The sequence below is a fragment of the Schistocerca nitens genome, chromosome 8 (assembly GCF_023898315.1).
Source record: "Schistocerca nitens isolate TAMUIC-IGC-003100 chromosome 8, iqSchNite1.1, whole genome shotgun sequence".
NCBI lineage: Eukaryota > Metazoa > Arthropoda > Insecta > Orthoptera > Acrididae > Schistocerca > Schistocerca nitens.
The window spans coordinates 84,122,324-84,147,242 of NC_064621.1; the positions used below are offsets into that span (position 1 = coordinate 84,122,324).

Here is a 24,919-nt window from a genome sequence, read left to right on the forward strand (position 1 = left end):
GACCACCTTTGTCGTTTTGGAGGTACTCGTTCACGGACTCTGCGTAATACTAATCTGCCCTTCGTCAGAGCCGCTAATCATAATAATGTGTGTCTAGGGCCTCCCGTCGGGCCGGCCGGAGTGGCCGTGCTGTTCTAGGCGTTACAGTCTGTAACCGAGCGACCGCTACCGTCGCAGGTTCGAATCCTGCCTCGGGCATGGATGTGTGTGATGTCCTTAGTTAGGTTTAATTAGTTCTAAGTTCTAGGCGAATGATGACCTCAGAAGTTAAGTCGCATATTGCTCAGAGCCATTTGAACCATTTGAACCTCTCGTCGGGTAGACCGTTCGCCGGGTGCAAGTATTTAGATTTGACGCCACTTCGGCGACTTGCGCATCGATGGGGATGAAATGATGATGATTAGGACAACACAACACCCAGTCCCTGAGAGGAGAAAATCTCCGACCCAGTCGGAAATCGAACCCGGACCCTCAGGATTGACATTCTGTCGCGCTGACCACTTTTTTTTATCTGCTTTTGTTCTATATTGTTCGTTGAATTTGTTCGTGGCGGACGTCCGATGACACTTGTTCAGCTTGTCCGTTGATCCGTTGACTCATTTTTATTACAGAGGGTAGCTAACCCTCTGACCGAACACGCTGAGCTACCGCGCCGGCTCCACTCTGCTACCCGGGGCGGACGTCAAAGCCGCTTATCTCAATGGATTTTCTCATTTGCAGCCCATATCTTCGCTAGGGTGGTCGTGTCTACTTCGGTCACTTACTTCTGTTTCCTCGTCACGTGCCCGCAGGACCACCAGGCGGCATCCAACGTTGCGGTGGGCAATGGTCATAATGTCTTGGCTTATCGCTGTATCCGGTGTATAACAGAGTGTGTGGCGTCAGCAGCAGACGTTTCGGCCGGCAGGTGCGACAGCTTCTACACGACGCGGCCGCACGACGAGTGCCGCGACTCGCCGCGCTTCCCCGTGGGGCAGAACGTCGTGACGACCGCCTACAACTTCCCGCTGCCCAAGGACGTGCGGTCGCGCGTGCGCGAGTGGTACAACGAGATCGACGACTTCGACCCGTCGTGGGTGTCGTCGTTCAGCTTTCAGCCGGTCGAGGACCGGCCGACGGCGCACTACACGCAGCTCGTCTGGGGCTGGACCTACCTGCTGGGCTGCGGGCGCGCCGTCTTCCACGAGGTGGGCTGCCTCGGCGTCTGCACGCACTGTCACAAAGGGAACACTATCACACTGATAACATTTGAGACCGAAAAATTATCTACAACGTGTACAGAAAGCAGACTGCAGTTATAAGATACATGAAATACAGGGTTATTACAAATGACTGAAGCGATTTCACAGCTCTACAATAACTTTATTATTTGAGATATTTTCACAATGCTTTGCACACACATACAAAAACTCAAAAAGTTTTTTTAGGCATTCACAAATGTTCGATATGTGCCCCTTTAGTGATTCGGTAGACATCAAGCCGATAATCAAGTTCCTCCCACACTCGGCGCAGCATGTCCCCATCAATGAGTTCGAAAGCATCGTTGATGCGAGCTCGCAGTTCTGGCACGTTTCTTGGTAGAGAAGGTTTAAACACTGAATCTTTCACATAACCCCACAGAAAGAAATGGCATGGGGTTAAGTCGGGAGAGCGTGGGGGCCATGACATGAATTGCTGATCATGATCTCCACCACGACCGATCCATCGGTTTTCCAATCTCCTGTTTAAGAAATGCCAAACATCATGATGGAAGTGCGGTGGAGCACCATCCTGTTGAAAGATGAAGTCGGCTCTGTCGGTCTCCAGTTGTGGCATGAGCCAATTTTCCAGCATGTCCAGATACACGTGTCCTGTAACGTTTTTTTCGCAGAAGAAAAAGGGGCCGTAAACTTTAAACCGTGAGATTGCACAAAACACGTTAACTTTTGGTGAATTGCGAATTTGCTGCACGAATGCGTGAGGATTCTCTACCGCCCAGATTCGCACATTGTGTCTGTTCACTTCACCATTAAGAAAAAATGTTGCTTCATCACTGAAAACAAGTTTCGCACTGAACGCATCCTCTTCCATGAGCTGTTGCAACCGCGCCGAAAATTCAAAGCGTTTGACTTTGTCATCGGGTGTCAGGGCTTGTAGCAATTGTAAACGGTAAGGCTTCTGCTTTAGCCTTTTCCGTAAGATTTTCCAAACCGTCGGCTGTGGTACGTTTAGCTCCCTGCTTGCTCTATTCGTCGACTTCCGCGGGCTACGCGTGAAACTTGCCCGCACGCGTTCAACCGTTTCTTCGCTCACTGCAGCCCACCCGTTGATTTCCCCTTACAGAGGCATCCAGAAGCTTTAAACTGCGCATACCATCGCCGAATGGAGTTAGCAGTTGGTGGATCTTTGTTGAACTTCGTCCTGAAGTGTCGCTGCACTGTTATGACTGACTGATGTGAGTGCATTTCAAGCACGACATACGCTTTCTCGGCTCCTGTCGCCATTTTGTCTCACTGCGCTCTCGAGCGCTCTGGCGGCAGAAACCTGAAGTGCGGCTTCAGCCGAACAAAACTTTATGAGTTTTTCTACGTATCTGTAGTGTGTAGTGACCATATGTCAATGAATGGAGCTACAGTGAATTTATGAAATCGCTCCAATCATTTGTAATAGCCCTGTATATTCGCAATTGCGAACATGGACTACCATTAGCTGTATGATGGAATTACGACAATGAAAATTTGTACCGTACCAGGACTCGAAGACCGAATTCCCTCTTGTCCCGAGTGGTCGAATTACCATTTTTTTGTTTTTTTTTTTAATTCTTTATGAAATTTCTTTGATCCATGTACTTGTTCCTCCCGTGTTGCCTACTTGTACTACTAGTCTCACACCTGTAAGACTTAGATTACATTGTAAGAGAGTCTTCTGTGATGTCTGCTTTCACACTGCGTCGATTATCTATTAACTGCCGGAATGGAGAGCACTTATGGAGACTCCCTGATCATGATATGCAGAATGTTGCGAATCGTTTTCCGATTATTGTCATCCTGCGCAATCCGAAAATATTCCGCTTCAACGTTGGACCACTATTCGAAGAATGTAACATCGCGGTTCTCAATAATGTAGGTGGTTGCATGGCCGATCATCCATAGTGCTGTATTTTGTTCGTAACTGGGAATCGGATGCGGTCAGGCCACATCAGTTCGCGAACGTCCAGACTGCTAGTCTGTAGCTAAAAAAGTTCTACAGGCCCAACGCTGCTCCGCAAACAAATCTGTGCGGCGCGAGTGGGTCAACGTTCCCGCATTTGCGGCAGGCGGCTGTTGCATTAAGGTGGATCCGGTCCAGTTTTTTGGTCCTGGGAATTTTGTGACTGACAATCAGATACCACCCTGAGCGAATCTGTGAAGGGTTTCGCCACAGTGCGGTCCAGTACCCCTGTGGTTCCTTTTCTTCAATTGTCTTTGTCATGATAGTGTATATAGTCTTGTTGAGGAGCTGTGAGGTGCTTGGAATGCTGGCACATACATAACACAATTCAAGGAAATATTTCTGGATGTGTTGGTATTCGGAGGAATTGTCGTGAGCTGTTTCGGTGGCGCTAGGGTCGATGATATCATGCGAGTTAAGAGACTCCGGAGAAGGCATGCGCTCTGACGCTGTATATCTTTTCTCATTCGGTTGATGAAAAGTGTTGGCCATTTGATCGAATGCTGACTAGCCTAAGACCTCCCCGTGAGAGACGCGGGCTCAGGGCCGCGAACTGTAGTTTACAGACGCTGCCACGTAGAAGAAACTAGCTGAATGCCCGCTGAATATTCGGTGCCAAAGCTATAGGAAGCAGAAGTACTTGGGCCATGTAGTACATTTTGCTCGCTATGGACACACGAATTGTTTGCACCTTCTGCGGAAGGTTCAGGTGTCTATCGGAGTGCAGTTTCAGTGTGACGCTGGTGCGGTTCAGGAGGTCCGCCCAATTCTAGGTTATCATGCGGCCAGGTGTGGCCCAGAGAACGATGTGAGGTCTGTTGCTCGGCCCATGTCACTTCAGGAGTTTCGCCAAAGCCGCCACCAAAGAGAAATACGGCCGTCTGCCTGCTGTTTATCAGACCGCCAGACGTCCTCATGTAGATTTTAAGTACGTCTTCCATGGACGCCAGATCCTGTTGGTAAAATACAACAGACACATCGTCTGCGTATGCTGTGCAACAGACCTGCATGTTCTGAACTACTGATCCTCTAATGCTCTTCTCAGTGAGACGTAGTAGTGGTTCAATGGCGTCGGCACGTAGAGCCATCGATAGCGGACATCACTGGCGAACAGATCGACAAATGCGGAAAGATTCTGCGAGGTGACCATTCATTAAAATCCGAGAGAAAGCGGAGAACTGTTGTAGTAAGATCGCCATATCCCATCTTCTTCAACGTTTCAATTAAAAACTTATGGCTCACGTGGTCAAACGCTTTAGAAAAGTCTAAAAACACAATATTGCTCTTTAGTTCCATCCGCTGCCGCTGAGCATATCACGTCTCGTAGCCTACATGCTGCTGTAAGGATGCTTCTCACGAGGGATGGATCAGTGTTGGTACCTGCGTAAAGTCTTCTCCAAGAGTGATTCCATACAAATATTGATCACATGAGTAATGGTTTTGAAATCTGCCTTAAGCAGCGTGAAAGGCCGCAGGTTGCCTACATGAGCGCTATGTGTACCTACTCTACCTCTGAGTACCTGCTCGTTGGCCGGAGTATTCACAACTTCAGTAATTAGCTGAGCTTTCCGTCGGCGTGCAAGGCGCAAAATATAGAACAACGATACCCTTTCTTCGCCCGCTACGTCTTTTGGTCGGAACTGAACAAAGACTCCAGAGAGCTGCTTTCGATATAAGTCAGGGATTTTAGTTTCAAAGTATTTGAGCTTTGCATACGGTACAGCATCGAGCACAGTAGTTCTTTGATGAAGATCACAGATACACTGATGATAAAATTCTATGCTCTATTTTTGTTAGAATCGTTTCCGCCGTGCGTACTGTTTCACTATTGACTGAAACCTAGGTTTTGGGTAGCGAATCCACCATGCCACAGCGCCGGGATGGCGTTGTCTATGTAGAAAAATTTGATCCCAGTCGAGTCTTATTTCATTTCTAAGCTCGGGGTGCTGCTTGAGGCTCTTACTCAGCTTCCAGTAGCCGAAACGTCAGAAGTTGTTGTTAAAGATTTATGAAACAGGTACAGACACAGCGGTCAGAAAACTGACTGGTGCTATGTCGTCGCTCGCGGATACAGAGCGGAAGAAACATCTATCCTATCGAGCCTGCTTGCTGCGCATTGGGACAGATAGGTAAATGCGATGCAGGGGCCGTGTAACTGTTCCCAAGTGTCAACGAGATGAAGAGCGGTGGCCAGAGTTTCCAGTTCGTGAGACTTACAGAAGTTAGGCGATTGATCCTTACAAGGGAACCTCCCCATCGCACCCCCCTCAGATTTAGTTATAAATTGACACAGTGGATAGGCCTTGAAAAACTGAACACAGATCAATCGAGAAAACAGGAGGAAGTTGTGTGGAACTATGAAAAAATAAGCAAAATATACAAACTGAGTAGTCCAAGTGCAAGATATGCAACATCAAGGAGTATGTAATCTGAGGAGCGCCGTGGTCCCGTGGTTAGAGTAAGTAACTGCGGAACGAGAGGTCCTTGGTTTGAGTCCTCCCTCGAGTAAAAATTTTACTTACTTTATTTTCGCAAAGTTACGATCTGACCGTTCATTCATTTACGTCTCTGTTCACTGTAATAAGTTTAGTGTCTGTGTTTTGCGACCGCACCGCAAAACCGTGCGATTAGTAGACGAAAGGACGTGCCTCTCCAAAAGGAACCGAAAACATTTGATCGCAAATTCATAGGTCAACCGATTCCTCCACAGTAAAACACGTCTGAAATATTCTATACGACACTGGTGACGGCATGTGCTTCACATTACAGGAATATGTTGTCGACCCACCTAACTTGCACACTTGGCGAATGGGTAAAACGTTTCTTCTACCTTGCCCGATTTAGATTTTCTTGTGGATGTAATAATCACTCCCAAAAAAGTGATGAAAACATAAGAGTTTGTCACATAAACGGCAACAAATGAATGCAAGTTTCACAGTCGCACAGTTTTCCCTGTGCTCTGTCAAAACATACGTTTTTAACGTTTTCAAGTTTTTCCGTGTGTAGACCGTCAAATCCTGCATGTGTCCAAGCAAATCTGAACATGTCCTGGAATTTTGGAGAGCGAAGTTGATCATGTCTGAGTGCATGAACTTTAATAATTGTCTGAAAATAAAAAATTAAAACTTTTCACTCGAGGGAGGATTGAACCAGGGACCTTCCGTTCCGTAGCTGCTCGCGGTAACCACGGGTCCACGGTGCTCCTCAATGTACACGTACCTTGATGTGGCTTATCTTGGACACGGACTACTCAGTTTGTATATTTTGCTTATTTTTTTCATAGTTCCATACAACTTCTTCCTGTTTTCTCGATTGATCTGTGTTCAGTTTTTCATGGCCTATCCCTGTGCCAACTTATAACTAAATCTGAGGGGGGTGCGATGGGGATGTTCCCTTGTTAGCATGGAGGACGCAGTTGTAGTCTCCAGCGACGAGAAGCTGTCCACCGTTGATACCATTAAGACTTGGTAGCTCTTGTTTTTTTTTTATACATTAGTTGCCTCGACCATTAAAGAGACACTGGACAACAGTGAAGGGAAGGCCGTCACTGCCGGCCGCGGTGGCCGAGCGGTTCTAGGCGCTTCAGTCCGGAACTGCACGACTGCTACGGTCGCAGGTTCGATCCTGCCTCGGGGATGGTTGTGTGAGATATCCTTAGGTTAGTTAAGTAGTTCTAAGTTCTTGGGGACTGATGACCTCAGATGTTAAGTCCCACAGTGCTCAGAGCCATTGGAACCATTTGAAGGCTGTCATGCATCAATATTTTGGTTGCAATAGGATCTTCACTACTCGCGTTAAAAACGGCAGTATAACCTGCAATAGCAATATCGGTAGTGGTAACTTCCTGAAGGAGAGCAATACCGACCGCAGTGCCGTACAGAAAGTGTGCAAGAGCCCGGATTTTGTGGACCCGCGTAATGCGGTTAATATTGAGTGTAGTGATATCGTATATCTGGCTCTGCATCGGAAGGCTGTAGCTGCATTGCAGCAGACGGTGCTCCACTCTCGACTTCGGTTCACCTGGTCAATGTTTCGGATGTTGCAGCTGGGTGTCTTCTTGTATGGCTGTAGCGCCAGCGGTGATGTCAGGTGCAGATTCTGATGCGGGTGCAGCACCCATAATGAACGCGACCATTTACAGCAGCGTGGGCTTTATGTGTTCAGCTTTCTTCTATGCCCCGGAATGCGCGACTAGAATTTTTTTCTTCGTCAGGTTACCCTCCATTCAGAGGCTGTTGCACGCAGCGACCGTTATTTTGATTTGTAAATTATAGATTTCACCTATCAGTCGTCCTTTGGAATTTTTATTGGAAGATCTAGATTTCAGTATTCAATGAACTGTGTACAAAGCCAGACCAAGAGGCATTACATGCATTGACCAAGAAAGGATAGTGCATTGAGAATGGCTAGTTTCTAGCTGAAATCTAGATCTTCCAATAAAAATTCCAAAGAACGACTGATAGGTGAAATCTATTATTTACAAAAACTTTTTTCTTTCTGGATGAGAGATGTAAGGTGTCTCCCTTCCCTTTGCCAGTCGTGCTCTTGTTCGCTGTTTGGGACGCATTTCGGCTCGAGGGTGCATGTAGTGGGCATGGGGTGTAACACGCACCTTCCACGTCGTGTGATGGTGCCTCCTCTGTCAACATAGCTTCCTCCGACTCCCGCGTGTGGTCTTCGGTAAGGTCAAGTGCGGCGGACGTTTCGGGCTGCCGTGAGAAGGCATTGGGGTGCGCTTCGCGTCAACTGCAGTGCGGGCCTAGTCGACCAAGAACACTGCATACACGAGAGCGCCGCAGCTTGCTAGGGCAGCGGCTGGCTCGCTCAGCAGAAAGATGCGCGAGGCCTGCCCTTACTGCAGGTTGTTGTACTGAGTTGCTCAGCCGACCCACCAAAAGAGCAGGTGGGGGAGGGGGGGGCTGTCCATTGTAAGATATGAATGTCCGTATGCCACCAACGGACAGATACGAAGGTACTAAGCCATGTCTCCGCTGTATCCTTTCTTTCAGGAGCGCTAGTTCTGCGTTCGCAGGAGAGCTTCTGTAAAGTTTGGAAGGTAGGAGACGAGATACTGGCAGAAGTAAAGCTGTGAGTACCGGGCGTGAGTCGTGCTTCGGTAGCTCAGATGGTAGAACACTTGCCCGCGAAAGGCAAAGGTCCCGAGTTCGAGTCTCGGCCGGGCACACAGTTTTAATCTGCCAGGAAGTTTCATATCAGCGCACACTCCGCTGCAGAGTGAAAATCTCATTCACGAAGGTACTTACTTACTTACTCCTCGGCTCTACAGCCACTGAAGGGCGTTGGCCTGCATCACAATATCCCGCCATTCTATCCAATCCATGGCTTTCCGTCTCCATCCTCTGACACCCAGCTTTTCCATGTCTTCTTCAACTCCATCCAACCATCTCTTTCTAGGGCGTCCCCTCCGCCGTCTGCCTCCAGCCTTGCCATCAAAAATCCTCTTACATGCTCTGTCTTCTTCCATTCTGACCACATGCCCTGCCCACCGCAGTCTTCTTATTTTAATGGTAGTGACAATGTCAGGTTCTCAAAAAGGTGTTGTAGTTCTGCATTCGTACGAATGCGCCAACCTTCTTGATCATATATTGGGCCATATATTTTACGTAGCACCTTTCTCTCCCATATGCTAAGGATCCTTTCCTCATTTACACTCATGGTCTACGTTTCGGCACCATACATAACAACTGGTCCTATAATTGTTTTATAAATGAGGATTTTGGATTTTCGTGATAGAAGTGAACTCCTAAGCATGGGTAATTCGGCAAAGTAGCATCTGTTACCTGCTGCTATTCTGGCTTTCACCCCACTGCCAATGTCATTTGTGTCAGTGATAGTCGACCCAAGGTACTTGAAGTCTCTCACTCTTTCAAACTCCCTGTCGGCTATCCTGAGATATGGTAGGTTTTGTTGGTTGGTCATTGCCACATACTTGGTCTTTTCGACATTGACTGTCAGGCCTAATTCCCTTGCACCTTCCTCCAGTTGTGGATAGGCTTCGCCTAACACAGCAGTGTTTTGTGCGAGTAAGGCCACATCGTCAGCGTAGGCTAGGTATTGTAGTGAACAATTTAAGAAGGTTCCTTCTTTATTTAACTCTATCTGACTTATGACATTTTCTAGGCAAAGGTTGAATAGCAATGAGGAGATATTGTCACCCTGTCCAAGTCCCTTCTTCACTTCCACTTCTCTTCAGATTTCGCCCTGTATTTTTACTTTACAGTTGGTTTCGCTGTGGGTCATCATAGAAAGTTTAATGAGCTTCTTAGGTATTCCAGCCTCTTCCATTACATTCCGCAATGCCACTCTTGAGATGCTATCATAGGCTTGTTTAAAGTCGATATAAAGCTGGTGTATGTTAATTTGATGTTCGTAACATTTTTCAAGTAGTATGCGTTGTTGACGTATTTCTTCTAAAGCCACTCTGATAGCCTCCGCTTATGGAGTAAGCCTGTTGGTTAGAATCTTGGAGAAAACTTTACGTGTAGTATTTAGTAGGGAGATTCCTCGATAGTTCTGGCAGTTTAATTTATCTCCTTTTTTATGTATGGGGCACGTTATAGCTATTTTCCAATCCTTTGGCACGCTCTTGCCAGATATTCATTATTATTTTATGAATTGTTTTCCACAGCGTTTCCCCACCATATTTGAGAAATTCGGCCTGGATCTGATCTTCTCCAGGCGCCTTGTTGTTTTTTAAGGTCTTAATGGCTTGCATTACTTCCCCCGGTGTAGGTTCTGGTGTTAAAACACTGGTCCATAGTAAGTTAGTTCCACCAGTTCCTCTCGTTCTAACCCTTCTACCTCTGGGTTCAGTAACTCTTGGAAGTATTCTGCCCACCTGTCAAGTATTTTATTACTCTCCCCTATCACATCCCCTTCTTTGTTCCTACACATATTTGTTCTGGCTTGGAACCCGGGCTTTCCTTCTTTAATCTTTTGGTACATATCACGACTTTGCTTCTCCTAGCTGTTCAATTTCTTCCAGTTTTTTTTCTTTCCTAGTGCTCTTTTCTTCTGTCTGCAGACCCTCTTCGCTACACGGCGCTTTTCATTATATTCATTCAGATTTGTTCGAGTTCTTCTCTGCAGTAATTTCATTCGAGCTACATTACGTTCAATTCTTCTCATACATTCTTCGTCAAACCAGTCTTCCTTCCTTTGAGCCCGTTCATGTCCTAAAACCTCTCCGGCTGTCTCGAAGATTGCAGTCTTACATTGTTTCCACATTACTTCTATATGTTCATTTGATGTGTCGGTCTCATTCTTAATCCCCTCTTCTATTTTCGTCTGATATGCTCTCCGTATTTCTTCTAACTTCAGTTACTTGATGTCAAATCTCTTTTGTGTGTGGCCTTTCTGTTTACTCAATAGTGAGATCCTTTGTCTGTATTTAATTCTCACTGGATGGTGGTCTGAATTGCAGTCACCTCCACGTTGGCTCCTAACATCCATTATGTCCGATCCGTGTCTCCGATCAATCAATATATGATCTATCTGGTTTCTGGTTTGTCCATCTGGTGAAATCCATGTTTCTTCGTGTATTTTTGTGTGTGGGAACACGTACTGCCGACAGTCATGTTTTTGCTTATAGCAAAATCTACAGTCTTAGGTCCATTGTCGTTTGATATTTCATGGAGGCTATGTCTTCCTATGGTTGGCTGAAAGGCCTCTTCTTTTCCTATTTTTGCATTCAGGTCTCCTATTAATATCTTGATATCATGTTTGGGAGCCTGATCATACAGTTGTTCTACCTTGCTATAAAACTCGTCCTTTTGTTGTTCATCTGCCTCCTCTGTGGGTGCATGTACATTTATCATTTTAATGTTGAAAAATTTTCCCCTTAGTCTTAATATGGACATCCGTTCATTTATTGGTTGGAAGCACATCACCGCATGTTTCAGTTCTTTAGCGACCACAAAACCTGCCCCGCCACTATAGAAGATAGGGAAATTTTCTGCGTCCATTATGTCACTCCCCTTCCACCTCATTTCCTGGAGAGCCAATATTTTTATACTGTAGTTTTTTACTTGCGTTAGCAGCAGACGTAGGGCTCCAGCTTGGTATAGGCTCCACACATTCCATGTTCCTATGTACATATCTCTTATCCTTTTTTTGTATTCTGGGGTCATCATCGAAATATCTGTCCGGCTTATTCCTTTGCTAGCATTCGCAACAACTGATGTTATACAGGGGGAGATTGTTAATATTCTGTCCAACCGTTTGGGGGGTTGCCTCTTACAGCTCGCAGGGTAGCTGGCTCCATGATCAGGGTAACATCCGTAGCCTCTGTAGATCCCTGTACTAACTGCAAGGCTGCAGGTGATATGTATCGGGTTTACTCCCTTTGGCTTCACCACGCCTCTAGAGCCCTCCCTTCCCTATATTGCAGGATGTTAGGAATGCTAAGGGAAATGGATAGGCTTAGGATAGGATCTGACAGGAGGCAGGTCGTTGTGGGACACACTTCGTCTGGCTCCTCCCCATTGGCCTGTCCGGCATGGGTGGCCCTTCTGGCAGCTAAGCTACCGCCGGCATAGCCCTCTGGATTCAGAGCACGCAAACCTCCCCACCCGCACGGACAGTGCTACGTTAAGGAGGTGTCCCCTGAGGAGGGATACGAAGGTACATGCTTCTTCAAATCAATTCAAACATTCCTAACACCTCTGTCAACTTGGTAGAGGTAAGCAGACAATTTTTCATTATTGACACTAAGGACAGTTCCATAGGGAGGTAGCCTTCTTGACATTTCGTCAATCGAAAATTCAAACGGTACATTGAATATGGCTACATTTCGGATTCCATAGCCTGCACGTACAATTTCTACGTCACTAATCGAACCATCAAAATGCTTAAATTTTCGATTACCACCAGTGGAAGCTGCAATATTTTCACGTAACTCCGAAGTTTACAGTCTTGTAAAGAGAGAATTCAGCCAACGGCCTTGTCGCAGTGGTAACACGGGTTCCCGTCAGCTCACCGAAGCTGTCGGGCTGCGCTACCATTTGGATGGGTGACCATCCGGTCTGCCGAGCGCTGTTGGCAAGCGGGGTCCACGTAAGGCAAACTGAGGAGCTACTTGACTGAGATGTAGCGGCTCCGGTCTCGTAAACTGACATACGGCCGCGGGAGCTGTGTACTGACCACATGCATCCAGTGACGCCTGTGGGCTGAGGATGACGCGGCGGCCGGTCGGTACCGTTGGGCCTTCGTGGCCTGTTCGGGAGGAGTTTAGTTTTTAAAGAGAGAGTTCAAAATGAATCCAATTGAATTCCCATAATATCTTCAATCTTAAGTTCCACATGTACCCAGTTGTGAATGTCTGAAGCAGTAGGATGCGGAGAGTTCCGATCGAAGATGCACCGGATACAATCTGTTCTATTTAAGTTATACATTGACAGAACGTTGTTAAGGCACACAAGCATTCATGAAACTCATGCGAGACGTAAACAAACGATATTGCAGTGCCTGTACTACTCCAAATTAACTACTGGCCATTAAAAATGCTACACCAAGAAGAAATGCAGATGATAAACGGGTATTCATTGGACAAATATATTATACTAGAACTGACATGTGATTACATTTTCGCGCAATTTGGGTGCATAGATCCTGAGATATCAGTACCCAGAACAACCACCTCTGGCCGTAATAACGGCCGTGATACGCCTTGGCACTGAGTCAAACAGAGCTTGGATGGCGTGTACAGGTACAGCTGCCCATGCACCTTCAACACCATACCACAGTTCATCAAGAGTAGTGACTGGCGTATTGTGATGAGCCAGTTGCTCGGCCACCATTGACCAGACGTTTTCAATTAGTGAGAAATCTGGAGAATATGCTGGCCAGAACTGCAGGCGAAAATTTTCTTTATCCAGAAAGGCCCGTACAGGACCTGCAACATGCGGTCGTGCATTATCCTGCTGAAATGTAGGGTTTCTCAGGGATCGAATGAAGGATAGAGCGAAGGGTCGTAATACATCTGAAATGTAACGTCCACTGTTCAAAGTGCCGTCATTGTGAACAAGAGGTAACTGAGACGTGTAACCAATGACATAGTCCATGCTGCTGCAAACGTCATCGAACTGTTCGTGCAAACCGTTATTCTCTTGCAAACGTCCCCATCTGTTGACTCAGGGATCGAGACGTGGCTGCACGATCCGTTACAGCCATGCGGATAAGATGCCTGTCATCTCGACTGCTAGTGACACGAGTCCGGTGGGATCCAGCACGGCGTTCCGTGTTACCCCCCTGAACCCACCGATTCCATATTCTGCTAACAGTCATTGGATCTCGACCAACGCGAGCAGCAATGTCGCGATACGATAAACCGCAATCTCGATAGGTTACAATCCGACCTGTATCAAAGTCGGAAACGTGATGGTCCGCATTTCTCCTTCTTACACGAGGCATCACAACAACGTTTCACCAGGCAACCCCGGTCAACTGCTGTTTGTGTATGAGAAATCGGTTGGAAACTTTCCTCATGTCAGCACGTTTTAGGTGTCGCCACCGGCGCCAACCTTGTGTGAATGCTCTGAAAATCTAATCATTTGCATATCACAGCATCTTCTTCCTGTCGGTTAAATTTCACGTCTGTAGCACGTCATCTTCGTGGTGTACCAATTTTAATTGCCAGTAGTGTACGACAGGCATGCATCGTATTTATCCGCCGACACCGGGCAAGCGACTTTGAAGTAAAATGTCTCACCTGTACCGAAATACACTTCATGGATGTACGAGTGAGTCGTGCTCGGATAGCCTAATAGTATGGCGACCGCGGGCGATGTGCGGAAAATCCGAATTCGGGTCCCGGTCCGAGGAATGTTGCATCGTAATTCGGACTAATAGAGGCACTGCAGTATCGTATGCAGTTATAAGAGTCGAAGGATGTGAAAGCGAAGAAGCGGTTGAGAAGAGTGTAAGACCGCATCCTATACCCAATGTTATAAAACCTGTACAGTGAGCAAGCTGTGAAGAAACCCAAGGAGAAATTTAGGAAGGGAATTAAAGTCGCGGGAGAAGAAATAAAGACTTTCAGCTTTGCATTGTAATTCTGTCAGAGGAGGATAAGGACTTGGAAGTGCAGATGGACGGGATGGATAGTAACTATAAAATAATTTAGAACCAGAACATCAATGAATGCAAAACAAGGCTAACGGCATGTCTTAGAATTAAATGAGGCGATGTTAAGGGAATTAAGTTAGGAAATGAGACGCCAAAAGAAGTATCGTTGTCTTCATGTGAGACACCACAGCCGTATACTTGTTAAAGGACATCAGGGGCGGTGGCAAGGGGGGGAGGCTATTACACTGAATAAAATGACTGCAGAAATCAGCGAACATATTATTTCAACAGAGTCAATCGTTTTTTAAATATTTATGTAGCAATATAGATTGCAATGTATTTCAAACCCATTTTAACAAAAGGATAAGACTGGCAAATAGCTTACTATCTAAACCAATAAATATCATTTAACTTTAAATGGGCGTATTATTATTTATTAATATACACTGGGTGTATATTAATGTACGAGTACCACTTACAATAATCAAGAAAGCTAAATATGCCGGGTATGCCTACCAACACTTAAATTGCTGACCCCAGACAAAAACTTCGAAATCGCCGGTCAAATCGTATTACTTTCCCGGGCACACACATTCTGCAGACACGTTTTTACCCTGAACTTCAAAACAGTTACCAAAAACTACTTTAAGCAACACCCAAATTTTACCAATTTGTCGTTGGAGGACCCCAACTCTCCTTTTGTTAAGCGATATTCCATTCTCCCAGTTGTGTTGGCAGTAGAGCCAACACCGTGTTACTAGAGGAGGCCGAAATGCACGCGTTTTAGCACAGGCAGGCTGGCGTGAGGAGGGAAGAACTATACTGACGTGAGGTCTGGAACATGACAAGGAATTAGAATTCAGAAAGCGGACGTAATTAGTTTCATACTTAACTTTAATCCATTAATGGTGAACGTCGCTCTTGACGGTACACGATTCATAATATTATCTGTTCAGAATTCATTCTAATTACTGAATATGGCGCCTTGCTAGGTCGTAGCTGAAGGCTATGCTAAACTGTCGTCTCTGCAAATGAGAGCGTATGTAGTCAGTGAACCATCCCTAGCAAAGTCGGCTGTACAACTGGGGCGAGTGCTAGGGAGTCTCTCTAGACTAGACCTGCCGTGTGGCGGCGCTCGGTCTGCAATCACTGATAGTGGCGACACACGGATCCGACGTATACTAACGGACCGCGGCCGATTTATAGGCTACCACCGCTAGGTGTGACACCACACTCCCAAACCTCCTCCGCCCCCCCCCCCCTCCGCCATTAGCCCCCATCTCTGCTGAACAAATTCTAGAACCGCCCCTGAAAGACATTTTATAGTTTCCCATCTCGACTGGTTCTTACAAGTATTGAATTTATTACAACTTGCACGTTGGCCAGTTTCTCCCTTAACAGCCAAGTTAAAACGCAGCGTAAAATGAAACGGATCAAAGAGACAAAGTGTATATGTTACCGAATCAATCATTTTATTTTGTAAGCGCAAAGCGAAGTGTCTCTGTCAAATGTCTCGTTCTAAAGCCAAAGGCTAAGTGTCTGAAAAATCCTCTCTATTACGTTTTTCATGGAAATTCCGTCAAAACACACTCGCCTTCAAATCACAATGTTTGTTAGCCGTTTACCCAACGGGAAACCTCGTAATAAAACTTGCCTTCTCTCCTCCGAAAGAACTGTACAATCTATTAATTCTCGAATTTGGCAAAGTATCACGAGTTTAGCAAAAATCTGCCACTCTTGGGAAAAGTTTCTGCACTAGACAGCGCAAGCCGCAGTTGTGCTGCCCTTTCTCGGAAAATAGTGTCTAATTTCCTACTCAGTCTTCTCGTTTTAGCGTTGTCCAGCCAACTTTCTTCCCACTATTTTCTGCAGTGCTCGGATCAAGAAAGTTTGTGGCATGCCGACGGAGTGATGTGACAGCGGCTCTTTACAAAGCGGCAGACATTCATTTCTCAGACTCGAGTCTTGTCCTCTTGCCGGCCGCTGGTGGCCGAGCGGTTCTAGGCGCTTTAGTCTGGAAGCGCGCGACCGCTACGGTCGCAGGATCGAATCCTGCCTCGGGCATGGATGTGTGTGATGTCCTAAGGTTAGTTAGGTTTAAGTAGTTCTAAGTTCTAGGGGACTGATGACCTCAGTTGTTAAGTCCCATAGTTCTCAGAGCCATTTGCACCATTTCTTGTCCTCTTACGAGCCAAATAAGATCTCACCTACCTTTATAAACACCCTCACTCTATTCTTTTATGACCAGCGTCTGACCTGCAGCCTGTAAGCACAGTGTGATACCATTCTAACTGAAGAGGGCAGCAAGCAAAGAAAAACCCACAAGTCCTGCACAGCCTCTGCTTTCACTTTAGCACACACAGCTAATAGCTATTTGCGGATGCCTGTCAGTCAACTGCCTCTGCAGTTTCTCCTATAAGCCAGCCTGCTGCATTACACATAACAGCATTGGCCCAAAAACCGCCTGCCTTTGAAACAAGTTGCTAGAGGACGCGAGCGTCTTTCAAATCTCATGTTACGGCATCCCCTGGAGGCACCTCCCCGGCCCAGCAAGTAGCTCCTAGGGCGATGGCTCCCCAAGACTCGGCCAATTCTCCAGCTCACTACTACATGCAAACTAAGTGGAATTAATCATATTTACTTTGAAGAGAGATGAACTGATCTCTGTAATGATCTGTATTACACATTTTGGTATAAAAATTTGAATCAATTGAGAATAAAAGGGAAAAGCCTGTCATGTGCCAATAATTAACGGTAATCAGAGTGAAATTACAGTCTGGCACCAGCTTGACTCGTTTCAGTGGTAGTCCGACATGGTCACCTGGCACCTTGACCATGAGTGTGTGCCTGCCCTCAACATTGGGCCACTGTCACTGCCCACCAATCCGGATATCGCTCAGTGCGACCAGCCATCCAAAAGGATAGTCACAAGCTCTGCAGGGTGCCGATAACATAGTCTCAACATCTGATGCTGTTCACGCTGCTTATACAGGGTGTTACAAAGAGGTACGGCCAAACTTTCAGGAAACATTCCTCACACACAAATAAAGAAAAGATGTTATGTGGACATGTGTCCGGAAACGCTTAATTTCCATGTTAGAGCTCATTTTAGTTTCGTCAGTATGTACTGTACTTCCTCGATTCACCGCCAGTTGGCCCAATTGAAGGAAGGTAATGTTGACTTCGGTGCTTGTGTTGACATGCGACTCATTGCTCTACAGTACTAGCATCAAGCACATCAGTACGTAGCATCAACAGGTTAGTGTTCATCACGAACGTGGTTTTGCAGTCAGTGCAATGTTTACAAATGCGGAGTTGGCAGATGCCCATTTGATGTATGGATTAACAGGGGTCAATAGCCGTGGCGCGGTACGTTTGTATCGAGACAGATTTCCAGAACGAAGGTGTCCCGACAGGAAGACGTTCCAAGCAATTGATCGGCGTCTTAGGGAGCACGGAACATTCCAGCCTATGACTCGCGACTGGGGAAGACCAAGAACGACGAGGACACCTGCAATGGACGAGGCAATTTGACGATAACCCTAATGTCAGCGTCAGAGTTGCTGCTGTACAAGGTAACGTTGACTACATCACTGTGTGGAGAGTGCTACAGGAGAACCAGTTGTTTCCGTACCATGTACAGCGTGTGCAGGCACTATCAGCAGCTGATTGGCCTCCACGGATACACTTCTGCGAATGGTTCATCCAACAATGCGTCAATCCTCATTTCAGTGCAAATATTCTCTTTACGGATGAGGCTTCATTCCAACGTGATCAGATTGTAAATTTTCACAATCAACATGTGTGGGCTGACGAGAATCCGCACGCAATTGTGCAATCACGTCATCAACACAGATTTTCTGTGAACGTTTGGGCAGGCATTGTTGGTGATGTCTTGATTGGGCCCCATGTTCTTCCACCTACGCTCAATGGAGCACGTTATCATGATTTCATACGGAATATTCTACCTGTGCTGCTAGAACATGTGCCTTTACAAGTACGACACAACATGTGGTTCATGCACGATGGAGCTCCTGCACATTTCAGTCGAAGTGTTCGTACGCTTCTCAATAACAGATTCGGTGACCGATGGATTGGTAGAGGCGGACCAATTCCATGGCCTCCATGCTCTCCTGCCCTCAACCCTCTTTCATTTATGGGGGCATTTGAAAGCTCTTGTCTACGCAGCCCCGGTACCAAATGTAGAGACTCTTCGTGCTCGTATTGTGGACGGCTGTGATACAATACGCCATTCTCCAGGGCTGCATCAGCGCATCAGGAATTCCATGCGACGGAGGGTGGATGCATGTATCCTCGCTAACGGAGGACATTTTGAACATTTCCTGTAACAAAGTGTTTGACGTCACGCTGGTACGTTCTGTTGCTGTGTGTTTCCATTCCATGATTAATGTGATTTGAAGAGAAGTAATAAAATGAGCTCTAACATGGAAAGTAAGCGTTTCCGGACACATGTCCACCTAACATATTTTCTTTCTTTGTGTGTGAGGAATGTTTCCTGAACGTTTCGCCGTACCTTTTTGTAACACCCTGTATACCTCACCAAGCCTGGTAACAACACTAACACCATGCGAGGTGGCGCAGTGGTTAGCACACTGGACTCGCATTCGGGAGGACGACGGTTCAATCCCGTCTCCAGCCATCCTGATTTAGGTTTTCCGTGATTTCACTAAATCGTTCCAGGCAAATGCCGAGATGGTTCCTTTGAAAGGGCACGGCCGATTTCCTTCCCCATCCTTCCCTAACCCGAGCTTGCGCTCCGTCTCTAATGACCTCGTTGTCGACAGGACGTTAAACAACACTAACCTAACCTAACAACACTAACGCACTCTGGTGTCTGTTCTACCTGCCACAGAGAATTGCAACTGTAATAACACCTTTGTCTGAGTGATCATCTTGCACAGCAGCTGTTAAAATTAATTGGTTTCTTCGTCTTAACCTTACTGCAATTAATTAAAGAAAATTTTACACCAGATGGATCTCACTTTTATTTACAAAGCATTTTCTGTGGTCATTCTAGAAACATGATACATATGTGTGTACATTTTGGAAACAGAACTGCAGTTACATATGATCGCACGCCGTACAATATTACATATTTATGTTTCTTCATTTGCTGTTCCTGTAGATTGCAGGTGTTGCCAACCAGCGAACTTTTTGTTTTTTAAATAATATATAATTCGTGTGTGTGTGTATGTGTGTGTGTATGTGTGTAAAAATTAGTGATGATTTCTTATACGTTCAGATGAAACACAGACATTGAAATTACAAGGATAAACATCGACAAAAAACGCCTCCACATCTTACAAGGAAACTAGTACATGCAGAAAACCATAACAACTCATAAATGATCAAACCAACCTGGCAAACCAAACATTCTTGAAACTGATTAACCATTTAAGTTAAATGTATGCATACGACTACCCCCAGTCATGACCCATTCACCACTATCATCTCCTGCCAGCTTCTTTCCTTTAATAACCAACCCACGAAAATCTGAGGCACAATTCTCAACCCTCGCCCCTCCACTCATATCCACTAATATTTTACACACATGCGAATTATAATACTTGTAATTATTAGTCAGAAAATGAAATAAATATCGATGTAATGTTGTTCAGTACGCCGCCCTCATTCACCAATAGAAATATCTGTATGTATGTCCATTACATACCATATATTCTTCCTGCACCCACCCCCACAATCTTCTCTCACTGTGACTCACTCAACAACTTTTGTTAGAGGCAAAACGTTCGCTGATGCTTCCCGGTAAAGCCAGGCACCATTTAAGACTGGTTATGCACCTGAAAGACGAAAGGTCATAACCACACTGCCGTGTCTGTAAGCAATGTGTGTTGTCTATTATCCAGTCATATACTCCATCGGAAATGCGTAGGCCGAACAGAAGTTCCCGATTCGCTCATAAAATATTTTTTCGCCGCTTAGAGATAGTCATTCTTATGGTTTTCTTGTTTTGAAAATCACTCTGTCAATTTACTTGGGTAGGTAGTACGCTGCGCACCTGGTTAACAGACGCTGCTAGATCGATGAAGTCTCGTTGTCCTAGAGCCAGTAAATTGAATGAAAAGACGCCTAGCGTCACCGTAAACGGTCAGCGAATACTTTGTCACTAACAAATGTTGTTCCCAAATATGTGATCTATCAACCCTTGACGTTTGACGTATAATGCGCTTTTACTATTCTATATTATCTTGCAACACTTTATTGTATATACTCGTAAACTATAATTCTTTAACTCATGCGCTAAATAATAAATAAATAAGCTGTGTCTCGATGTTAATCGACACATAGGCCTATAGCGCCTTTTACTGCTATAGCAACTATAACTTTTGTTTTCTATGAAGTGTACTTCTTCGTCCTATGATTTTTTTTCTTTATTGTAATTTTAATCACCTCATACAAGGCGGGCTGGCAGCAGCTTAATACGCTGCTCTTCAGCCTTATGGGGTACAATAATATGATATAGGTGACACAGACAATACAAAAAATGGCGGGCAAAGAAAGTAGTTACAAAAAAACAAAAAACAAGAAGCCGTTCACGTTGGACGATAAAAACACTAACACTTGTTGACACGGCGCACAAAACACGGAGAACGGCGACGGCACATGTGAACAGTTGAGTTGTAACTGCACGAAACACAAAACGAAGCACACACACACTAGACACTGATGGCGATGATCTCCGGCGCGCGAATGTTCACTATGCGTGTGCGAGTCCGGGGACCTGCCAAGAGAAGAGGAGGAGGAAGTGGAGTGGGAGAGGGAGAGGGGAGAGCAGAGATGCCACGGGCAGGGGAGAAAGGGGGGAGGGAGGAAGGGGGAGGGGAAGCCCGGGGGGGAAGAGGGGTGGAGGGAGGGGACGGGGGAAAAGGAAAGAGAAGGGAAGGGAAGGGAAGAGATGGGAGGGAGGGAGGGTGCCTAAAGGAAAGGACACCGGAAGTGGGGGGTGGGGCAGGGTCAAAGTTGATAGGAGGGGTAGATGGAGGGGAGGAGGACATCATCAGGGAGGGGGAGCTGGCGGAAGCCACCTTGGGAGAGGGTAAGGAGGGTGGAGAGATGGAGACCAGGTGGGACGTGGGCATACAGGCGCGGCAGCGGGCGGGGGTGGGAGAGGATTGGGGAGACGAGCAGGTGAGGAGGATCGAGTTTGTGGGAGGTGTACAGGATCCGTATCCTTTCAAGGAAAAGGAGGAGGTGGGGGAAGGGGATGAGATCGTACAGGATCCGCGTAGGGGAGGGGAGACGGATGCGAAAGGCGAGGCGGAGAGCATGGCGTTCAAGGATTTGGAGGGATTTATAAAAGGAAGGGGGGGGCGGAGATCCAAGCCGGATGGGCATAACAAAGGATAGGGCGGATGAGGGATTTATAAGTGTGGAGGATGGTGGAGGGGTCCAGACCCCACGTGCAGCCGGAGAGGAGCTTGAGGAGACTGAGGCGGGAGCGTGCCTTGGCTTGGATTGTCCGGAGGTGGGGAGTCCAGGAGAGGCGATGGTCGACGGTGACGCCAAGGTACTTAAGGGTGGGAGTGAGGGCGATAGGACGGCCATAGATGGTGATGTAAAAATCAAGGAGGCGGAAGGAAGGGGTGGTTTTGCCTACAATGATCGCCTGGGTTTTGGAGGGATTGACCTTGAGCAACCACTGGTTGCAACAAGCGGTGAACTGGTCAAGATGGGATTGGAGAAGGTGTTGGGAGCGCTGTAGGGTGGGGGCAAGGGCAAGGAAGGCGGTGTCATCGGCAAACTGGAGAAGGTGGACGGGGGCTGACGGCGGCGGCATGTCCGCCGTGTACAAAAGGTACAGAAGGGGGGAGAGGACGGAGCCTTGGGGCACACCGGCAGAGGGGAAAAAGGTGTAGGAATCTGTGTTATGGACGGTGACATAGGAAGGACGGCGGGAGAGAAAGGAGCCGATCAGACGGACGTAGTTAATGGGAAGGGTGAAGGTTTGGAGCTTGAAGAGGAGACCGGAATGCCATACGCAGTCATAGGCACGTTCGAGGTCCAGGGAGAGGAAGATTGCGGAGCGACGGGAATTAAGCTGTTCGGAAAGGAGATGAGTGAGGTGAAGGAGAAGGTCGTCGGAAGAGAAGGACGGCCGAAAGCCACACTGGGTAACGGGAAGGAGGCGGTGCTGGCGGAGATGCTGGTGGATGCGGCGGGTGAGGATAGATTCCAGGACCTTGCTGAAGACCGAGGTAAGGCTGATGGGACGGTAGGAGGAGACGGCGGACGGCGGTTTGCCAGGTTTAAGGAACATGAGGATACGGGAGGTTTTCCACAGGTCGGGGTAGTAACCGGTGGACAGGACTACATTGTAGAGCCTGGCCAGGGTGGAGAGGAAAGAGACAGGAGCTTCACAAAGGTGACGGTAGGTGACACGATCGTGACCAGGAGCGGTGTTGCGTTTCGTGCGGAGTGTAGCAATGAGATCCTGTGTAGTGATAGGGGCATTGAGTTCCGTGTGTGTAATGTTGTCCAAGTACTGGAAACCAGGAGCGAGGGGAGGGACAGAGGTGTCAGTTCGATCGCGGATATCCGGGAAGAGGGAGTAATCGAACTGGGGATCATCGGGGATGGAAAATACATCAGAGAGGTAGGAGGCAAAGTGGTTGGCCTTACTAAGGGTGTCAGGGAAGGGGTGATCATCATGGAGGAGAGGATAGTAGGGGGAGGGTTTAGTTCCGGTAAGGCGACGGAAGGCTGACCAGAACTTGGACGAGTTGATTGGTAGGGTAGCATTTAAACGGGTGCATGTCTGTCGCCAGTCCCGGCGTTTCTTAGCCGCGAGCAAATTGCGAATGTGTCGTTGGAGTTGCTGGTGGCGTCGTAGTGTGTCCGGGTCACACGTGTGGAGGAAGGCACGGTAGAGACAGCGGGATTCACGGAGGAGGAGGACGGCCTGTGGGGGTAAGGTAGGACGGTGGGGTGGATGGCGACAGCAGGGATGTGGGCCTCCACGGCCTCAGACAAGGTCTGCTGGAGAAAGGAGGCAGCATGGGTGACATCATCGGGGTGGCGGTAGGTGAAAGGGTGGCTATCGATCTGGGTGGAGAGGGTATCCCGGTAGGCATTCCAGTCGGCATGGGAATAGTCGTGGACATACTTAGGGGGAGGGTCAGTACGAGGGTCGGGGCGAGGGCGACGACCGTCTGAAACGGTGAGGAGGACAGGGAGATGGTCGCTACCAATAGGCTCCAGGACATCCACCGTGATGCGGCCAAGGAGGTTGGGGGAGGAGAGGATAACATCAGGAGTGGAGTTGGATTCGGGACGGGTATGCTAGGGAATGGGGATGAGGTCGCCTTGAAGGGTGGAGAGGAACCGATGCCACCGCCGTAACTGGGCGGCGGAACGACTATGGATGTTGAGGTCGGCGGCGATCACATAGGAGGAGAAGGTACGGTCAATGTGGGAGAGGAAGGGAATAGGGGCGTTAGGGCGGACATAGATGGTGGCGCAGGTAATGGTAAGGCCGGGGAAGAAGAGACTAAGGATCAGGTGTTTGGTGGGGTCGGGAAGGAGAGGTTGGAGCTGAACGGGGATCCGGCGGTGGTGACCAATGGCAACTCCGCCACACGCAATTGGGAGGGGGTTATCGGAGCGGTGGAGGAGATAGGGTGAGGTGTGGATGGAGTGGTGGGGTTGGAGGAGGTTTCATTGAGGAGGAAGGAATCCACGCTGTGGGTGGCAAGGGTGTGCAGGAAGAGGTTCTTGTTGGCGGAGAGGGAGTGGATATTGTTGAAAAGGATACGTTGCTGTCGCGCCATTACAGGGATTTAGACGAGAGTGTCAAGACGGGAGAAGGTGAAATGGGCCTGGTTGTTGGAGTAGGTGGCGTACATCTTGAGTTGGAAGATGGAACGGGCGGCAAGGGAGATCTGCTGGAGGGTGTGGGGGCGCTGAAAGGGATGAACATTTTGAAGGACGATGGTGATGAACCTGATGATGTCCTCAGCGGTGGGGGTGGGATGAAGGGAATTGCCAGGAGGGGTGGGGGCGTCCAGGGGACGGACAGGGACGGTGAGTTCAGGAGCGGTCGGAGGGGGTCGGGCCTTACACTTCTGGGAGTAGGTGGGATGAGGGAGGTTACAGGTATTACAGGAGGGGGGGACTGGAGATTGGGGCACTGCCTGAGGAAGTGTGCTTGCCTACAGTGCAGGCAGGTGGGGGCCTCGCGGCACTCAGATGTTGGGTGCGCATTATATCGCAAGCACCTTTGGCAGTGGAGGGATTGAGGAGGGGAACGGGAGGGGTCAACTTTATAACGCTGGTTAAAAAGGAGGGCACCCTCCTTCAGGAGACGGTCTATGGAGGGGGCGTGCTCAGAAAAAACGCGCATAAGGCGGGTGGGGCCGGCAGCGTTATGGATCCGGCGAACCGCACGCACCTCCAGATGGGGATGGGCCTGAAGCTCCGCCAACACCTCCTCCTCCGTGATCACTGGACTGAGCCGAGTGATCACGGCGGTGAGGGTCGGCGGGCGACGCGGAGGTTGGGGTTGGCGGGAGGGAGGTGGCGAGGGAGCAGGGGTGAGAGAGGCAAGAGGGCCAAAGCGGGTGATAGGGATGCGGGAAAGGAGGTCCGTGTGGAGGGTAGGGCTGGG

The 24,919-nt window shown here is 47.8% G+C and overlaps 1 protein-coding gene across 1 annotated transcript in view; it reads left to right on the forward strand.

Annotated features, from left to right (window-relative positions):
• Positions 1 to 24,919, forward strand: part of LOC126199399 (venom allergen 3-like) — a 160,064-nt gene that overhangs the window by 77,335 nt on the left and 57,810 nt on the right. The window contains exon 2 of the mRNA XM_049936318.1: positions 908 to 1,187. Within this exon, the coding sequence (XP_049792275.1) occupies positions 908 to 1,187 (280 nt within the window). The remainder of the gene's footprint in view (positions 1 to 907; positions 1,188 to 24,919) is intronic.